The sequence below is a fragment of the Armigeres subalbatus genome, chromosome 3 (assembly GCF_024139115.2).
Source record: "Armigeres subalbatus isolate Guangzhou_Male chromosome 3, GZ_Asu_2, whole genome shotgun sequence".
Lineage (NCBI taxonomy): Eukaryota > Metazoa > Arthropoda > Insecta > Diptera > Culicidae > Armigeres > Armigeres subalbatus.
Genome location: NC_085141.1, coordinates 70,552,810 through 70,573,956, shown reverse-complemented (window position 1 = coordinate 70,573,956; position 21,147 = coordinate 70,552,810). Strand labels below are relative to the sequence as shown.

General features: G+C 42.7%; 1 protein-coding gene across 1 annotated transcript in view; it reads right to left on the bottom strand.

The window, feature by feature from the left end:
- Nucleotides 1-4,151: 4,151 nt before the first annotated feature.
- Nucleotides 4,152-21,147, bottom strand: part of LOC134225609 (connectin-like) — a 110,011-nt gene continuing 93,015 nt past the window's right edge. The window contains exon 4 of the mRNA XM_062705813.1: nucleotides 4,152-5,328. Within this exon, the coding sequence (XP_062561797.1) occupies nucleotides 4,682-5,328 (647 nt within the window). The 3' untranslated portion in view covers nucleotides 4,152-4,681. The remainder of the gene's footprint in view (nucleotides 5,329-21,147) is intronic.

Here is a 21,147-nt window from a genome sequence, read left to right as displayed (position 1 = left end):
GTAATAAAAATCAGTTCAGTGCGAGATTTCTCTTGTTTCGGACAGCAGAACGATGGCGCGATCGGTCGAATTATTGTGTTCTGCTTTGCGCGGCCGGTAATAAAAATCAGTTCAGTGCGAGATTTCTCTTGTTTCGGCAGCAGAACGATGGCGCGATCGGTCGAATTATTGTGTTCTGCTTTGCGCGGCCGGTAATAAAAATCAGTTCAGTGCGAGATTTCTCTTGTTTCGGCAGCAGAACGATGGCGCGATCGGTCGAATTATTGTGTTCTGCTTTGCGCGGCCGGTAATAAAAATCAGTTCAGTGCGAGATTTCTCTTGTTTCGGACAGCAGAACGATGGCGCGATCGGCCGAAATATTGTGTTCTGCATTGCGCGCCCGGTAGGCCGGTAGTTAGTCTGTACTACTTTTCGCGCCCGATTCATGGCTAGATAAAATCACTGTGTATAAATAATGGCACGGTCGTATCGCTTATCAGAGTGAATCCAGATCCAACGATGCCTACCATTTAACTGATAATCCTTCCTGTGGTTTTTGTGGAGACGCAGAGGTAAACACGGTCTTCAAATAGCAAAAACCACCTACTAATATTCCTTCCTTCTTCCTAACTGACTACAAGGACGTGGCCGGCGCCGTTATTGATCATTCGAATTTTAGAGTCACTGAAACTTGCACACTGAGAATGCTTGAACAATCCCAGTCAATCATTCAGTTGATTCTTTGTGCAATTTCACTGATTCTGGTCAATCACGGAGTAGCAACCATAGATATGTGTAGTCAGTCAAAGCTAAAGCTAAGCTAAGCTAAGATTCCCTAGAAATTCCCGCAAGAATTCACGTTGCGATTTCCTTCGAAGTTTATTTAGCTATGATCAAAAGAATTTCTGTGAAAATCCTGAAAATTTAACAACAGATTTTTATTTCGGAAGTTTTTCAGCAGGAAGTCACCAACCAATTTTTGTTAGAATTTCCCAAGCGATTTCTGTAGGAATTAATTAGGGGTGTCATACAGTTTCCGAAAATTTCCTGCATGTTGTTTTTGAGGAATTCACAAAAATTTATGAAAAAATGAAATTCCGCATAAATTTCCGGGGAACCTTTTGCAAGAATGGAGAAATTTCCACAGATGTTCTCGGAGAAACACCCGCAGACAATTTTGGAGCGATTTCTTCAGAAATTCCAAGAAGATGAGCGTTCCATCTAGATGAGTTGTTATATCAACTGCTTTTTCCTTAATCCTATTTTCAATTTTGTACAAACATGTGTAACGTTGAAGTTAAAACATATACTTAAAATCAGTAATATTATAAAAACGAACTCGAAAAAAGACGTTCACTAAATTGTTGTAATGTTCAGCGTAATATTTAACATTGATATTTAACGTGTATTTGCTTAGAATTTAGTTTTGGGTCGCGCGGATTTGGCGCAGAATGGATTTTAATGTCGCGCGGAAATGGCGTGGATTTGATTTTAGTCGGCACGGATTTGGCGCGGAAAATATTGCAGGATCTCCGTAACAACCCTGCAATTTCTATCCCGAAGGAAATTGAAAGCTTTGATATTGATCTCTATCATTGGCTCTCTGAAGAACCGTTTGTTTTTTGGACATACATGCTGCATCATGTGGCTTTTCTTCAGCCTGTCTCGGCTCATCACCGATGCCGGCCGGTCTCGGCTCGACTCTGCTGCTGCTGCCGGTATCTGCTCAGCATTGCTGCTTTGTCGGGTCTGTAGGGTGCTGCTGCTGTACTGGCTAGGTTTCGGCTGATGATGGTGGCTTCGATGACTTCATTCCCTGCTAAAAGGTGTGAGTGCTGTTCAATCGATGATGCGGTTGCTTCGCTTGTCCCGGTCAGAATGAAAGGAAAAAATCGCGTTGCGCTATTTTATGGCTTCTCGGCAGACCCACCGGCTGCTCATTCGCTGGTGTCTGCACCAATCAGAACGTGCTATTTAATGGAATGATGCAAGAATTATGCGGTACCCATATTTATAGGTTCCCTTGATCTCAATGTTTTTCATTGAAAACAGTTTCATGCCTATTGAAACAAGTTTTTCGGGTCTTATCAAGCATGGACATGAAAGGCATACTTGAAATCTGTCGATTGAGGGGCTTACCGCAGCAATTCGTCCACTGAGACGAACGCTATTAACGTTTAAAATCTTTCAACACAGCGTAACGCGGTCGATTTGAATATTTTGAAATGACACCCGGTATAGTAAAGAGAGACGTAAGTCCTACGTCAATACGCCGTGATGGCGGAAGTAGTTCTGGGGGGACGCAGCGAAGAAGAAAATGAGAAGAGATATTGTGAGTTCTGATATATTGTTAAAGAGTATGTTAGAAAACTAGATAAACTATCGATTTGTGGCGATTCATTTATTGTCTTGGTGCTTTTGTCCTCCACTTTGGTAGTTTTGCTCTATCTTACTTCTATTACCTTACTTCTATAAGTTAAGGGACCGATCAACCTCGGTCCCTTAACTTATAGAAGTAAGGTAAAGACGTTGAAGGACTTAATAGCTAAAGAAGACACACTCCGAAAATCCAAGAATTAAAAATTCCTAGCATGTAATGTACTCGATTATAAATATCGAGAATTAATAAAAAAAAAATCCAAAGCTCGTCGAAGAAACGATTCATATCAAATGAATTTTTGCCATTTACAACTGCGTTCGCGTCTACTCCATTACAGGTTGGAAATAAGGAGACCCTTAACGCTCCTTGTCAGCACAAAGGATAACTTGCACACGCTTGTCAATGGTTTACTCGATGAAGTGGATAGTGAGTATGAGCATGAGCATTATGACCGCACAATTCGTAGTTGCTACTCCGTGATTGACTGAACTTGCGAAATTGTACAGAGAACACAATTAATGGGGCTTGGAATTAGCTACCCATTCTCAATGTACACGTTTCGGGAGCTCAAATATTTAAAGTCAATAACGGCACCGGCCACGTCCTTATAGTCATATAGGAATAGAAGGATTGTTAGTCCGATTCTCGTTGCTACTAGAGACCAAGTATACCTCTGCATCTCCACGATTGTCTTGGGATAGGATATCGTTTTAGTTACAAAGGATAATTTATCTGGATTCACTTTGGTAAACGATGCGATCTATGGGATGGGAAATAACACTAACACAAGTTAAAAGTTAAAACATGCACACCCGGTGGCATATGAAAACTCTGGACAAAATTTCAGCCAAATCGGTCAACGTTTGGGCAGTGCTAAACTCGCTGGAAGTTTATATGGAAAAATGTATGCAGAAACATCCAAAAACAGTAATTTGCAGTTGGACGGCACAATTTACGATCAAGCCGAGCAAACAGTGGAGAAGGTCGAACGCTTTCAATATCTTGATGAAGTGGAACTATGATCAAAATAGGAGAATGGATCAAGAAGGCAGAAACTGCTTTCGCGAGCTAACAAAACAGATGGAGATCCAATCATATTAGACAACGCACCACATTACAAATATTTAGTTCTAACGCGCAATCTGTGCTGTAATGCGCCAGTGAGACTCGGCGTCTATCAGCACAATCATCACCCAGAAGAAGCATATGTTCTTCAACCGGGCCCAGGTCAAGGCCGAAACAAGCAGCCATCCAGAATGGAGATCTTCTTCGGTGGCCCTATTGCCCTGGGGGTTCCCAGTAGCCGTGAGTAAGTGAGTAAATATCAATTGAATTGGTGTGGATGATTTGTTGCTCTGTTTTTGTTTCCAATCCAATCATATTTCCTTCATAAGAGGTGCATTAATCGTAAAAATTATGCTTCTTTATAAATTTTAGATTTTTTAGAATCATTACGTAAGTAAGTTGAAAGACTTTTAGCTTTAACCTTCCGGGACTCGCACCGTTGTAAAAAGTACAACACCTTCGAAAAAAGCCCGCTTGTCGTTCACAAGGGAGGCGGGACTGCATGAGTGATCCAGGGCCATGCGAATCGCGGAAGGTTAAAGTAAATACTAAAGTAAAAGAGTTAATGATGGAAAATGCGACAGTTTTAAAAAAAATTAGGATACAATTGAACAAAAATGTTTCATCTGAAATTTTATTAATTAGGCATTTTTGTAAGAATTCAAAACAGCCATCCAGCACTTTTTATAGTATTCCATCACCATGTTCCTTAGATTTTTCTCGACTTGTTATAAACTTATAAACTTATATCAACAATTGCAACTATAACTACAACAGATTGTAACTTGAGTTTCATGATCAAAACAGTGTTTAAAATGTAAAAATATATTTAACGCAAACACTAACTTTGCGAAATTTTATAAAATCACATCAATCTTATCCAATCCTACAAACCAATTTGAATGTTGCACACAGTATCTACCTACCATGAACAGAACAAGATTAATAGTTTTTGTTTCTAAAGCTTTTAATATCCAATTGGCTTAACTCACGTGGCACAACTAAATGGCGGAAACCAAACATATATCTCACTGTCTACTAGAACTCACACTCACAGAAACCATTGTACACTCGATCAGCCTTTCCTCGCTTAGAAATACACATCAAGAGTTCTATAGATTCCTCATTTCGCCACGTCATCGCACTATGCCGCATAGGGGTGCATTTGAAATTACTTACGATTATAAAATTCTTTAACTACCTCACTTTGTCTCGTTACCATCTATCACCAGCACCTAATTAGCAGCGAGTGCGAAGCTAACACCCCGCGAGAGCTAGTACCAGTGGCAGACACACCGCCAGCACCACCGTCGTCCGGATCGATCTGAAATTCCGCTGCATTGATCCACCGGAATCGGAAGAAGCACTGGCGGCCAGCGACGACCGATAGACCGGATCCATTCCGATGGACTCCCTTGACAGGGGCAGCTCAGTGGGCTCGTCCAGCTCCTTGGCACATGGCAACAGGTCTTCCTTGCGTAGTTTCATCAGCGGGATCACCTGCTTGCCGTTGATAGTTTTCGACGTTTGCTGACTTACCCTGGGCGGCAGCCCAACGCCCGGCTCGTAGTGGTCCGATCGGATCGGAGGGTACCCGTTGATTGACGTCGCGAACTGATGAGCACCGCCTCGCTGCACCGGTTGATGATTTCCGCCAAACGGGGAAGTCGATATGTGGTGCAGATCCTCGTAGTCTGCTCCGTTGTCATCGTGGCCGAGAATGTCATGCGGCCGAGAGTAGTCAATGAGCTGATTTTGGATTGAATGAGCCACAAGTGCTCGGTTATCCTTGGGTTCGAAAAGACATTCGATTTGCTGTAGCATGTATCGTAGATTCTCGTTTTTGGTGGTGTTGTACAGATCGAACAACCACAACAGACGGCAATCACAGATTAGTCGATTGTCTGGAAAGAAATGGAAAATGGTAAAATTTAATTATTTTTCGAGCTTATGCGAAAAATGCACAATTTAAAGTTTCAGTGCGGAGTTCTGTAACTATTAATTAAATATTATAGTCTACTAATCTTTGCACAGTTGCTAACTGAACCACATTTGAGTTCGGAAGCGATTCCTAGCGCTCGAATATAGCGAATATCAAGACAAAATTTTCAAAACGACTTATCTGCTTTTGTAAACAAAGATTCAAACGTCGATTTGACGAATCTGATAGCACTCCCACGAAAACCAATACTATCAATAGGTAGGTGAAGGTTTCAGCTACCTGCTGATGGCGTTGGTTGGCGTCGAAGTGCTATCAGATTCGTCAAATCGACGTTTGAATTTTTGTTTACAAAAGCAGATAAGTCGTTTTGAAAATTTTGTCTTGATATAATCTTATTATTTTGACGTTCGTTTTTTTCTCGCGTAAGTAAGTACTCCGCGTATGACAATGAAGTGTGGAATTGTAAACTGTGCACAAAACGATAATCGTTTTCTTTGGTGATGTCATGGCAGCTGCAGACTACATTTCACGCAGCATGTGAAGGAGTGCAGCGCAATCACGAAAAAGTATTACGGACTTTCATGCTCTCACTACGTCAAGACTGTCAGGAAAAGTTCACCATTGATCAAAACCTGCAACATCTATCAGAATCATTCTACAACAGGGATTGAATCCTAAAGAGAAAGAACAAGTCTCTCATTTATCATCTCTGTATACATATGCGATATGTTGCATACCGCGAGAGACTTTTTTCGCAAGCTTTCATGATAGAGAACTGATTCGGGAGGCTAAACCCCATGATTAATTTCTTTTAGAAAGCTCCAAAGCTCCCCGCATAGCACGGGCTCTGATGATGGATTTCAACTTGTTCTACAAGCTGTGCAGTAACCAACACGAAAGGAGCAAAAAACATGCTTTTCTGTGGGGGCTTCCTATCCAATTCTGTTTTTTCGCACTTGATAAATTTGTTATCATGGCTTGTTATGATTCGGAACAGTTTTTGCCTCTCCTGTATCGTTGTTCGTTATTGCGAAGAGGGCTTGGTAGTCATATGGCTACTGCTTCTGCCTCATACGCAGGAGGTCGTGGGTTCAATCCCAGGTCCGTTCCATTCTCCTACTTTGTATCTTTCTCTGTATTTCTCATGTTCTAGCAATCGCTAGAACTGGAAATGGACTTCCATACCGTTTCCATTACTATTTCTAAACCTTCAACTTGAGTATTCTAACAGTAATCTGCTAGAATTGGAAATGAACTATGCAGCTCGTTTCCTACATCCAATTAGAAATTCCATCAGTTACCTTCTCCTATCTATCACATTGGCAGCTCGTTAACCAAGACGGACCTCTGCCTCTCCAACCTAACCCAAAAATTCCAACAAATTCCGCATGAACTCGTGGCAAGTGCAGAGGTATATTCGGCTTGCAGTGGGCGAGTGATTGCATCATCATTTCCTCCCCCTTCCCTACATTGACTTGCATTCTGACGTGGCAGGCGCCAGTATGACCTATCAAATGAGATCACCAGTACTTGCACATTGAAGATGTGTGCTAGTCCCAAGCAAACATCTGTTGGTTCCTTGTGCAAGAACAGCTGATCTGGTCATAATGGAGTAGCAACTACGAGCAGTCAATCAAGCTCAAGCTCAAGCTCAAGCTCCTTTATCGTTGTTCGTTATCTATTGAGTGCGATTTATGCAAACCCTGTTCTACAATATTAAAAAGAACATTAATCGTACATTGTCTGCTAACCATAAACTGCTTTCCAATTACGACTGTTTAGCTGCCACTCACGACAAAACGATTGAAAGCATAGAAAAAATTTTTGGTTTTATTAAGCAGTAGCAAAAATAGTGCTACGAAAATAAAAAACAAATTATCAGGACACATCTTTAACACTCACCTGTTACGGCTGTGGAAAATGCAGTCAATTTGGAAAACAGCTGCAGCTGTAAAAGCTCTTACAAATATAACAACAACAGAAGCAGAACACTCAACAGACTAGCTACCGAACCTCATGAATGCAGTCTAACCAAGTAAGATGTAACTGCGGCAATAGCTGAAATTACATCAGCAGCAGCAAAACGACTTAATTTCTTTGAAAGAGCAAGGAATCAGGAACTCCACCGGAAGTCCCTCCAGGAACTCCACCGGAAGTTCCTCCGGGAACTCCACCGGAAGTCCCTCCAGGAACTCCACCGGAAGTTCCTTCAGGAACTCCACCGGAAGTTCCTCCAGGAACTCCACTGGAAGTTTCTCCAGGAACTCCTCCGGAAGTTCCTCCAGGAACTCCTCCGGAAGTTCCTCCAGGAACTCCTCCGGAAGTTCCTCCAGGAACTCCTCCGGAAGTTCCTCCAGGAACTCCTCCGGAAGTTCCTCCAGGAACTCCTCCGGCAGTTCCTCCAGGAACTCCTCCGGAAGTTCCCCCAGGAACTCCTCCGGAAGTTCCTCCGGGAATTCCTCCGGAAGTTCCTCCGGGAATTCCTCCGGAAGTTCCTCCGGGAATTCCTCCGGAAGTTCTCCAGGAACTCCTCCGGAAGTTCCCCAGGAACTCCTCCGGAAGTTCCCCAGGAACTCCTCCGGAAGTTCCCCAGGAACTCCTCCGGAAGTTCCCCAGGAACTCCTCCGGAAGTTCCCCAGGAACTCCTCCGGAAGTTCCCCAGGAACTCCTCCGGAAGTTCCCCAGGAACTCCTCCGGAAGTTCCCCAGGAACTCCTCCGGAAGTTCCCCAGGAACTCCTCCGGAAGTTCCCCAGGAACTCCTCCGGAAGTTCGCCGTGAACTCCTCCGGAAGTTCCCCAGGAACTCCTCCGGAAGTTCCCCAGGAACTCCTCCGGAAGTTCCCCAGGAACTCCTCCGGAAGTTCCCCAGGAACTCCTCCGGAAGTTCCCCAGGAACTCCTCCGGAAGTTCCGCAGGAACTCCTCGGCAAGTTCCCAAGGAACTCCTCCGGAAGTTCCCCAGGAACTCCTCCGGAAGTTCCCCAGGAACTCCTCCGGAAGTTCCCCAGGAACTCCTCCGGAAGTTCCCCAGGAACTCCTCCGGAAGTTCCCCAGGAACTCCTCCGGAAGTTCCCCAGGAACTCCTCCGGAAGTTCCCCAGGAACTCCTCCGGAAGTTCCCCAGGAACTCCTCCGGAAGTTCCCCAGGAACTCCTCCGGAAGTTCCTCCAGGAATTCCTCCGGAAGTTCCTCCGGGAATTCCTCCGGAAGTTCCTCCAGGAGCTCCTCCGGAAGTTCCTCCAGGAGCTCCTCCGGAAGTTCCTCCAGGAGCTCCTCCGGAAGTTCCTCCAGGAGCTCCTCCGGAAGTTCCTCCAGGAGCTCCTCCGGAAGTTCCTCCAGAAGTTCCTCCAGGAGCTCCTCCGGAAGTTCCTCCAGGAGCTCCTCCGGAAGTTCCTCCAGGAGCTCCTCCGGAAGTTCCTCCAGGAGCTCCTCCGGAAGTTCCTCCAGGAGCTCCTCCGGAAGTTCCTCCAGGAGCTCCTCCGGAAGTTCCTCCAGGAGCTCCTCCGGAAGTTCCTCCAGGAACTCCTCCGGAAGTTCCTCCAGGAACTCCTCCGGAAGTTCCTCCAGGAACTCCTCCGGAAGTTCCTCCAGGAACTCCTCCGGAAGTTCCTTCAGGAACTCCTCCGGAAGTTCCTACTAGAATTTCTCCGGAGGTTCCTCTAAAAATTCCTCCCTAAGTTCCTCCCGTAATTGTTCCGGAAGTTCCACCAGGAGTTACTTCAAAAATTCCTTCGGAAGCTTTTCCAAGAGTTCCTTCAAAAGTGTCTCTTAAGGAATTCATCCTGAAGTTCCTCCGGAAATTCTTCCGGAAGTCCCTTCAGGGAATATTCTTGGAATTCCTTCGGAAGCTCCTCCATGATTTCCTCTAGAAGTTGCTCAAGGAATTCCTCTGAATGTTTTTCTAGAAATTCTTCCGAAGGTTTCACTTGAAGTTTGTTGGGAAGTTTCTCCCGGAATTCTTTGGGAAGATTCTCCAGGAAAGTTACTTCAAGAGATCTTCCTTTAATTCCTACAATAGTTCAATCAAAATTCCTTTTGGAGAATTTCTTCGGATTTTTTCTCCAGGAATTCCTTCGAAAGTTAATTTAATTTCTGCGGAGATTCCTACAACATTTTTTTCGGAACTTCCTGAAGCAATTCCTCACAATTCTCTCTTAGAAATTCTGTGAAGTCCAGAATTTCCAAAGGAGCTATTACGAAATCTCTCCGTGACTTTCTTCAGAAACATACCTGGGGACTACTTAGATTTTTTTAAATTCTCTGGTAAACTGTTCGCAAGTTTTGTCCACTGAACTTCTTTCAAATCTCAATGAAAAATTCCTAAAATTCAAAATTCTGTTGTTGATAAAAGCTTCGGAGACATTCGTAAAGAAATTCCTTTTTGAATCACTGTAGAAGTTTTTGGATTAAATTGTCACATAATTCCGGGTGGATTTCTTGATGCGTTTCCAGAAGATGCTCTTGAAGGAATTACTGACAAAATTTCTGAATAAATTCAAAAGAAATGCAAAAAGTTGAAGTATTTCAAAATGGAGCTCATGAGAAATAAAACAAATGTTTCTCTAAATTATATCAACAGAGAAAACCGCTAGTTTCCTCAATGAAGAACCTCTAACTTTCTAGAAGTGTAGTGGTAAAACTTTAAATCTAAATAGAAAACCTAGTACTATGAGTGGCTCGTCTACTATTCAGAGAAGTTTGAGACATAAAGCCTGTCCACGTTAAATTTCGGACACCCATCTTCCATTGCGATTTTTTAAAATAATTACAAACCACTGAGACGATCCATTTACAAGAAAGCTAAATCTCTTCGCTCTGTATGCTGCATTCAGCATGTTTTTGGTCTCGTCCTAATTGATGGAATGGTGAATAATCAATTGAATATTATCTAAATGTCCAAAATTTAACGTGGACAGGCTTTATTTGGACTGCATTAGGACAATTTTGAAAATTTAACTTTATTCCGGCTAGAATGGTTAAATACCCCTATGTGTGGCGGCGCGCCGATTCATTTTTGACGACGGCGGCAGCGCACAGATCTACTGCGAAGCTATTGACTCGGCATAACATTGGACGATATTTTCAAAGAATAAAAATAATAATAATAAGATTTAATATTACTTTTCAAGTAGGCCTAATTGTATTTGACCTTGAAATTTGAAACGACTCATACTCTGTCTATTCGGCAAATTTCGTTCAACTGATGTTACTAGCAGATAGTCTGCAATCTATTATTTCTGTTGAGTACTAATAGTTGACTAAAATAGTTTCAAATAAGAACTTCAATAATTGGTGAGACCTTCAAAACTTTTCGATGAAGTTTATCAAACTTATATCAAAAAATTCTAAGGATTCTGGATCAAATCATTCAATTTTAGTGCTTGCTTTTAGACAACATCAACAAATCAATTAACAGTTTCACTATATATTTTTCATTCTGTCCTACTTAGTGTACTTGTGTATATGTCGATTTTTCAATTCTTCAGATTGTGCACATTCTTGAACTAATTTCTTGCGTATATACATATCACCATTCCAACCCATTTAAATCGCAACTCCGATCAACATTTCCCGAATACTTCCCACAGAGTTAATTATCTTCGGTATTCCATCCATCCATTCCAAAAACCGACATTTTAGCTCATCAATCAAAATTACCGCAACTGCCAACAAAGGTGTACGGCTTGTTTTTTCCCGGAATAGGGAAACGGGTAATTGCAGATGAAAATCACCATTTCTCTCCGCCCGTTCCACGCTCTGTGACCCAACCAATTTCCGTAACTGGATCACCTGCTGCCGTTGGCAACGGCATCACGTTTCAACAAAATCACACATCAATCATTCGTCGGACGGTATTTACCTTAGTACCTCACTAGCAAGGATGTATAGCAGCAGTTTAGCCTCCCGGTGATTCAAAATTTCATTAGCGGAATGTTCCACCCGAAATGGTGGTACCTGCAGTTTCTGCGCGATTCAAACCGCAAATTTCCAGGAGAAAGCGAAAAAAAACGGTGGGAGAAATTCAAACGCAGTTTTTTTTATCAGCCATTTTTGAACGAAGACCTAGAATCAATCATTTTTTCTCTGCTTCCAACAAACGATGCTGATGACCGCAAGCCGCCCCTTTTTCCCACTTCGTACACTGACTGGGTTGGATAGTCTGCATAAGGTGTTTGGCACGTTCAGTTTTTTGCATCGTGAGCGATGAGGCAGGGCGAGTTTAATTGGGAGCACGAGCTGTTGCGAAAGTTTCCTATTTTTATTGAGCTAAATCGGTTGCAATAAACACCTTTCTCTATAATGGTGCCAGACCGGCGTATAGTGGTGCAATGAAGTTCAAAGTACTCGATAATAAAGTATGTTAAATCTGTACGCAAGTTTGCAACATTGGCAAGTACAGAGTTCTTTATTAACCGTGCTAATGGTTCACTGAAGCGTTCTTCTGTAGTTCCCAAGCAAAAAAACGCAACTGAAAACGCTCGTTAAGGTTTGATCCATTTTCAAGTTTTGCATGCCGTATCTTCAAGTACAATTTTCAAAGTGAGGCAGCCCCTCTACGGTTGTTCTGAGCCAGCAGCAATAGGATAAAGTTTTGAGTCGATAGCATCACTTTGGGTGCCATTTTCATTAGATTAAGTGGCTATAATGTGTGGCGCAACACTCCATTGAACAAAGGGAATTTTGCAAGATAGAAAAAAGCATGTTGAAGAATGGCAATGAAATAAAAATAAAGGTGTGTGAAGGAGGGATTATGAGAAAATTAGGAGATAAAGACTCCATTAATTCTAAGATTCTTCAAGTGATGAGGAATGATAAACGGTTTGACATTTATGTAAATATGGCGCATCCCAATCATTTTTAAATATCAAAAATTTGAGCTTCATAAGACTTCTTCGAATTTTTCTTCGATTTTCAGAGTAAATATTGCTAGTTGCTCTTTTAATTTAAACGATGCTGAACGTAGAATAAGGAAAACAAAAATAATTCAACAATCGCTGCTACAGGAGACCGAGCAATTATCTGCATCACCATGATTGCCGTCTGAGAAGAATAGTCAGTTAGCCTTGAAACGCGAAAAACTCTTACATTGAATGGCGCTACTTCATAGATTCAACGCGCGCTCCAGCAAGCCCAAGTCCTGGTGTTAGGTGGGACGCTAAACAGCCCTGACACGACGGCCCTCCGACGAGACAGGAGGTTTGCGCGGGCCCAATAAGCCACCTTTAAAAGCAACCATTGCGAACGACATAGAAGATAACACGACTCGATACAATCGTCAACGACCTAGGCGACGAATAAAGGATCACGATTGGTAGCTTGGAACATGGAACTGCAAGTCGCTAGGCTTCGCAGGTTGCGATAGGATAATTTACGATGAATTACATCCCCGCAACTTCGATGTCGTAGCGCTGCAGGAAATCTGTTGGACAGGACAGAAAGTGTGGAAAAGCGGGCATCGAGCGGCTACCTTCTACCAAAGCTGTGGCACCACCAACGAGCTGGGAACCGGCTTCATAGTGCTGGGAAAGATGCGCCAACGCATGTTTGGGTGGCATCCGATCAACGCAAGGATGTGCAAGCTGAGGATAAAAGGCCGTTTTGGAAAACCAAATCGAGCACGTTCTAATCGACGGTAAATTCTTCTCCGACATCACGAACGTACGCACTTACTGCAGTGCGAATATTTAATCCGACCACTACCTCGTTGCAGTATGTCTGCGCTCAAAACTCTCGACGGTGTACAACACGCGTCGGAGTCGTCCGCCGCGGCTAAACATTGGGCGGCTACAAGACGGTAGACTAGCCCAAGACTACGCGCAGCAGCTGGAAGTGGCACTCCCAACGGAACAGCAGCTTGGCGCAGTACCACGGACCAGGTGTTCGCCATTCGCCAAGTACTGCAGATATGCTGCGAATACAACGTGCCCACACATCATCTATTCATCGGCTTCAATGCGGCATATGATACAATCGATCGGGACCAGCTATGGCAGCTAATGCACGAACACGGTTTTCCGGATAAACTGAGACGGTTGATCAAAGCGACGATGGATCGGGTGATGAGCGTAGTTCGAGTTTCAGGGGCATTCTCGAGTCCCTTCGAAACCCGCAGAGGGTTACGGCAAGGTGATGGTCTTTCGTGTCTGCTATTCAACATCGCTTTGGAAGGGGTAATACGAAGGGCAGGGATTGACACGAGTGGTACGATTTTCACGAAGTTCGTCCAGTTAATTGGTTTCGTCGACGACATTGATGTCATGGAACGTAACTTTGAGAGGATAAAGGAAGCCTCCATCAGACTTAAAAGCGAAGATAAACGGATTCGACTAGTTATCAACACGTTGAAGACGAAGTTCATGATAGGAAGAGGCTCAAGAGAAGACAATGTGAGCCTCCCACCGCAAGTTTGCATCGGTGGTGATGAAATCAAGGTGGTAGAAGAATTTGTGTACTTGGGCTCACTGGTGACTGCCGAAAATGACACCAGCAGAGAAATTCGGAGACGCATAGTGGCTGGAAATCGTACGTACTTTGGACTCCGGAAGACGCTCCGATCGAATAGAGTTCGCCGCCGTACCAAACTGACAATCTACAAAACGCTCATTAGACCGGTAGTCCTCTACGGACACGAGACCTGGACGATGCTCGTGGAGGACCAACGCGCACTTGGAGTTTTCGAAAGGGAAGTGCTGCGTACCATCTATGGTGGGGTGCAGATGACGGACGGTACGTGGGAGGAGGCGAATGAACCACGAATTGCATCAGCTGTTATAACCGTCAGCCTTACTGACCTTCCCGGCTTAAAAGTGAGATGGCTTAAGCGCCACTCCCGAGGGAGACCATCCACCAATATTTGGGTTGCCCGACCGTTGAGACCTTTCAGGGGAAGAAGGCTCAGTTTTTAAATTTGGTCCGGGAAGTAAGATGGCTGACTGAAACTGTCCGCAAAAAGAAACGCTACTAATGCGATTTGTGAATAAAATTACTTAGAACACGATTGCAATTAACGGCCAGTGATGAATTATATAAAGGGGGTTTTATCATCACCGGCAAGTATCCCGAAATTCCCAATCGAACCGACCCGTATCCGATTAAAAAGTTGCCCGGTTGGATTCGGAGTGAAACAGTTGCTACAACAAAAACTACAAACGGGACACGTGTGACATGAAAAACACTCAACTCATTTCACTTAATTGGGACCAACATTTATTGCGTGAATCTATCTGTCCGCTTCCTTAACATTCATACGGTACAGCTGAAATGTTTCTACATTACGCGTGGAAAAACGAGCTTTTATCCAGACAAATACAAGCTTTATTCATAACATTTATCCTACACTAGTGTTCATTTCTCTCTTCGCTCTTCTCTTCCTATACTCTCTGAACCTTTCCCATGCTCTATGACATGGTTTCCCAAACTGCGGGTCCCGACCCCCAGGGGGGTCGTGAGTGAATTGTTGGTGGGTCGCGCAGAACAAATATTAATTGCAGCTCGAATGCCGAACCTTTTGATCATTTTTTTTTTTTCAGGAACATTATTTCAAGTTCAAACCGCATTTTATTTTAAATATCCATCACCACGCTATTTTATGCAAACATTTATGCCTAAAAGCTGTCCCCTTAATGAAGTAAAATAAAAACGCTAACATTTTGACAAACAATACCATGTTCGTCATTTTTTGCATTTGTACATGTAAGGTTACTTGAATATTTTTTATGTGGAAGAAGCCGAAACAGATGACATTCTGATTCAATTAATGCTTAATACTACTTGGTAAATTGCATTTTTTCATAGGTGGGTCGCGTGACATATAGAATTTTGCTAGGTGGGTCGCATACCCAAAGGTTTGGGAAGCTCTGCTATATGGTCCCTGTCTACCTATCGTGTGTGCTTTGGCTAGGTGTGCATTCTAATGACGTGTTATCCCGAATCTCTCGTTCGCCCTGCGAACGCAACGGGTTTTCGATTCACGGAATTTGCTTCACGGTCTTACAAAAACGGCCGTGCACGCTACGCAACGTGAGCTATGTTGCGGGGCGAATTAAATAGTCATGCGCATGAACATAATATAGGGGTACTCACGACCTTTGCTTGGTGACGATGATGACGCCGCCGGATGAACGGAAAGGGGGTGGCGGTGAATTCGCTGCTGCGCTCTCGTACGACGACGATGCTCTGTTGCCGCCGGGGGTAGGCGGATTGCCTTTCTGCTGCTGGTTGGCGGTCGGTTTACTCGTTCATCGGAAGAACTTTCTTTGCGCGCGACGCAACACGTGCGTCGAGGTTCCCCTAGTCGTCACTAGGGGAACGGAAATGCGATTGCGCTTGCTGATTCGTCCTGCCTAGGGAGCGTAGAAAAACGGAAGCGTCCTTCTTCCCGCCTGCCCCGGGAGAACTTCTGAGCCTGATGGTGGGGTCAGAAATGGCCGCGGGGAGTTCGGTTGTGGGGCCACGGACGGTTGAACGGCTTGGCAATAAACCTTTAAATAATTCGTTACACGACCAACGTGTTATTTTAGACCGTTCACAATAGCACAAAATAGCACAAATTAAATTTACTGGACCAGAGCCACACACGATAACACACCGCCTATTAACAATCGCACACACAATGACTTGTACTACAAACTAGGGAAAGTAATTTAAATAGGTATTTATTAAGCTCAAACTGACTATACGTCATGTCACCTTTGAAACGACACCACGGCGCGAGAACTTTGGGCCACTCCTGCCTTTTCCACGGATCAGTTCGAAGTGAACTTGATCAACTTTGGAATCCTCAGATTAACCGCCAAATTGCAAATTGCATCACTGGACATCACGAAGTTAATTTCGTGATTCCGAAAATTACTCTCGCGCTCTAAATAATCATATTCGCGCATGTTTGCGTCTTTTTCCACGAACAGCTGCAATCATCCATCTCGCTGTTCGGCCCCAAAATCTCAGGTGGAAAGAAAACGCCAAAGGTCAACGCATCCTGAAAGGATTCCCAACGGGTCGATGCACGCGGGCGATAGCATGTGCTACAAGCCACCCGGCAGATTTGATCAATTTTAAGGTGAAGGTGGGTTGAGTACCAAAACAAAGCTTTGAAAGTATTGGTACAATAAAAACTGTCATATACTGTAGTAGTATTGGTGTCGTATTTATAAAAAAAACATAAAATATTAGTAGGGTGGTTCAAAAAACGACCCAGCTCCAACACGCTCACTCGATTCCGTTCCATGCTCCAAGTGTTCTCCAAAAACCGAATCGAACAAAACCTGGGTGAGCACAAGCTGGTTCAAGTTTGTATGAAAACTAGTATGTGAAACTAAACCTTTCATTACACTGGCTACAGCGCCTCCCCTCCAAACGCTGGCGAAAAGAAAACCCACATAGCTGAAAGCAACATTCCAGAGACTTCACTGAACGAAAATCGCACCGCAGGAAAGAACCATTCATTACGTAACGCAAAAAAATAGCATTTTATATCCGGCTCACCCCCATGTAACACTTTCTGTACGAAGTATCTGCCCCTGGTGCAGATATCACAGACAAATTCTGGCTATTTTGTTGAATTACACGTTTCACTGATTCCTTCTGATAATCCTGATTATCATGCTAAACAAGGATGTTATCGATCGTCTAGTAATTTGCGTTCGATTATTTAGTAGTTTGTCAATAACTTATTCCAGAAGCTGAATTTCAAAATGTGTTGTATGGTGGACTTCTAGTGCGAAGGTTTTTCTACAACTCTGCCTGATGGTTTGTTGTTAGAATTCAACTAATAACGGAGTTATAGCGCTAGTAGCAGTAACTTAAACAAAATTATTGAAATTTCGTTATCATTTAGTCTAAGTTACTGAAAATATTGCTGTAACTACGTTACTAGTGGATCGAACACAAATTACTAAATGATCGATAACATCCTTGATGCTAAAGACTCGCAACCTCGATTAAAATCGACTTCCAACTATTGGAACGACCATTCAATATGCATTGTCTATGGAGTTAAAGCTCTTGAATATTTAATCCATTTTGTTAAGAAAATTATGTTGAGCTTTTTAGTGGAATGTTTTCACTTGTCATAAGACGAATTTGTACAATCCCATTTAATTCCACCACTAAGTCGAGTCAAGTACGAGACACTGAAGACGACCTTACTGTTGAGGTCGAAATACGTATCTGTCAAGGTACAATTAAGTGGTGAATTAAATGGGATTGTACAAACTTGTCTTATGACAAGTGGTATTTCATCCAGTCATATGGTCTCTCCCCTCGCCAGCGCCCAATGACGGAGTGCCACAATCAGAATAATTTTAAATTCAACCTTGCCATATCAACTGTCAGTCATACAAACCTGAAACGACCTGTGCACGATAAGCCCCTATTTAAACCAGCCCAAACCATCAAACGACACCCAAAATATGAAACATCATCGACTGAGCCTGGCGGAGCAAAATCATTTTTGAACCACCCTAGTTATTAGTTTGCTGCTGTCGGTGCCGCCGGTGTTTACATTCGCTCCGCGATCAGTTTATCATAGTTTTTTTCTGGCAAAAATAGCAGTTTTTATAAAGTTTTCGGTTCAAACAAGTGACTGATTTCAAAAAGTGATGTTTCACTTACATTCCATCAACATTTCGGGCTGCTCATGTGCAGAGAAGTGAGTAAAAACTTGATTTTTCCAATGCCCTTTGAGAAGAAGTGAAGTGCAGTGATAACCCCACCAAATTGCGAACGGCTGTTAAATTGGCACGAGATTGCTGATTTAAGATATAATTCGAGCCGAAATACATGGGATTCTTCGGAGAAACATGTTCATTATCACGGGAAGTGAATAAATATGCTGTGAACAGGTTAGTAATTCGAATATTGAACTTTTGTTCGAAGCTGTTCGATGCATTCGAATATTTGTGGGAGAGGAGTGCGGGAGGTGTGGGGTTGCCCCGTGGAAGGTCAGGTGCCATATTGACGGCCATCGTGGTACTCTTCCAACTATGTCCTTAATGGGCAATTAATTCCCACGGCCGCTCACAACGTCAGTAGGAACTCACATAACCAATTTTGTTTTGCGCTTCTTGCGAGTGTCGCTCATGAACGGAAATGAACGCTAATGCAGTGAATTTTGAATTTGTGCTCTAGGCTGGTTCAACATATTTGGCAAATTACTAAATTAATTTAAATAAATAACGGATATTACGAGTAACATTGAATGAACAAATAAACATGAAACGACATGCTCGTTACACTGTTGGGGGAACCATCCATCGTTCACAACGCTCGAAAACTTCGATATTCTACGTTGTCAAAAGAGCGTGGTTTTTGAATAATTTTTCTAATTCATGTAGCTTCTAAACTCCATACGGACGATACAGACAAATACAGTAGCCGTTCGATAACTGCAAAATGTTTACTTTTCAGTTAACGAATGCCGTTCAATAACTGCAATGCATTCTAGACGTCAAACGGTTGTCAATCGACGTCAGATGCAATAAAAGTGCATCTAAATGTGCAGCGCAATGCAGCTTTCATTGAGTCTGACATCAGTTTGAAGTTTAGCGGTCCGATAACTGCAAAACTGTTGCAACTATCGAATTGCAGTTAAAAAGCATTGCAGTTATATGACTTGCAGTTAACGAACGTCTACTGTACAGACTATTTGCTGAGATTTATACAGACTTATAAAAATTGTATCTGGCATCCCTGCATTATGTTGCTGCCAAGAAAGACGCCGTAATTGCAAAGTGGATTGATCCGAAGATAAAATGACGCATTCATACACCAAAAATTGAAAATTATTTGAATCTCGTGATTCAATCGTGGTTCAAATCTGCAGAAAATAGAACGGTATAAAAGATGAGTCTAGAACAGCTGCTGAGAAAAAGAATGTTTCAGAATGGATTATCTTCACAAACTTCCCCTCATCGAAGTAAAAGTGACAGGATGCGGGTTTGTTTTGTTTTCACTTTATCATCCTTCATCCTGAAGTGATATCTTGTCACTTCTAGTTCGATAAGGGGAAGTTGGTGAAGAGAATTATCTCTTGTTAGTTACGGTCCAATTACCGCTAGTGTTTAAAATATTATAAATACAACATTTTGCTAAAAACTAACCCAAATTATTTCATTTTAAAAGCTAAATCTCTACAAAAAAAATTGAATTTTATTGTTGACTAGCTTTATGTACCCGGCCTTGCTCGGAGTTGCCAGTTTGGTTCGCAGTTTTTTTTCACAATCGAAAAATAATAAACCAATTGATTAACAGGGTAATTGTGTTTACTTGTTGATACTTCATCATTTGATTAAAAGAAGGCTTTTGGAAATATTGACTGATTTTGAAGAAGGGGGTTTGAATAGCCTTATTCTGGGCAAACGTCTATTTCTAAAGAAGGGAAAACATCCACCGATGTCTTATTCCGGGCAAACGCATATTTTTAAAGAAGGGATCACACCCACCATTGCCTTATTCCGGGAAAATGCCTACTTTTAAAGGAGAAATCACATCCACCATCCAGAAGGAAACACATTATTCATTGCTTTTCACTGGGCAAACTATGATTCCGATGAAGGGTAACAATTATCATTGCTTTATACCCAGCAAATGCATGCTTTCTATGAAAGATTTTTCTGATGCTGTTCAGTATTATCCCAAATTCACTTCATGTCGAATGACCTTAGGCCAAATAGTGTTATGTTAATAGCCTGCTTCATTCAGGGATATGTCATTTTCAGGGAAATGTTATTGTCGAAGATTTGCTATTTTTGAGGAATTGTTTTCGGAGCATTGTACAATGTCAAAGAACCTCGGATGAACTAAACAATACTTGTTTAAATATTTGGTTTGAATTCACCCATGCGATAAAAAGGTATACTAAACTGTTCGTTTAATAAATATATTCTCTCTCGTTCAGCTATGACAGTCCTACCCAGTCTGATATAGTCTTTCATAGACAGAGAATATGGGTTCCAAATTTGGTGAACATCGGAAATGGGTTCAGAAGTTATGCTGAATAGATCGCCAACTAAACAATACCTCTCTCTCACAACCTTCCCATTTTAAACGGACCTACCAATATCCACTAAAATCGTTTCCTTAGGACAGACAATATTTGATACAAATTTGGTTCAAATCGGTCATGGGGCTCAAGACTTACATTGAGTTGATCGATTGCTAAACAATACCCCTCCCCACATACCATCTCTTATTTCCCAAGAGCATGCTTAACCTTCCTATCGTCGTCTCCTTAAGATAAAGAATGTGTGTTCCAAATTGGGTTGATATCGGCTGAGGGGTTTAGAAGTTACACTGAGTTGATCGATAATTTAGCAATTGCCCTCCCTCCTTACCCTCCCCCTTTTCCAAAAAGCATCCATAACCCCCCTATCGTCGTCTCCTTAAGATAAAGAATGTGTGTCCCAAATTTGGTTGAGATCGGCCAAGGGGTTCAGAAGGTACACTGAGTTGATGGATGACTAAGCAATACCCCTCCCCCCACACCCCCCCCTTTTTTCGAACAGCATCCATAACCCCCCTACCGTTTTCTCCTTAAGATAAAGAATGTGTGTCCCAAATTTGCTTGAGATCGGCCAAGGGGTTCAAAAGGTACACTGAGTTGATCGATGACTAAGCAACACCCCTCCCCCCACACCCTCCCCCTTTACCGAACAGCATCCATAACCTCCCTATCGTCGTCTCCTTGAGATAAAGAATGTGTGTCTCAAATTTGGGTAAAATCGGTCAATGCGTTCAGAACTTATGCTGGAACATACATACAAACATACAAACATTGAGTTTTAT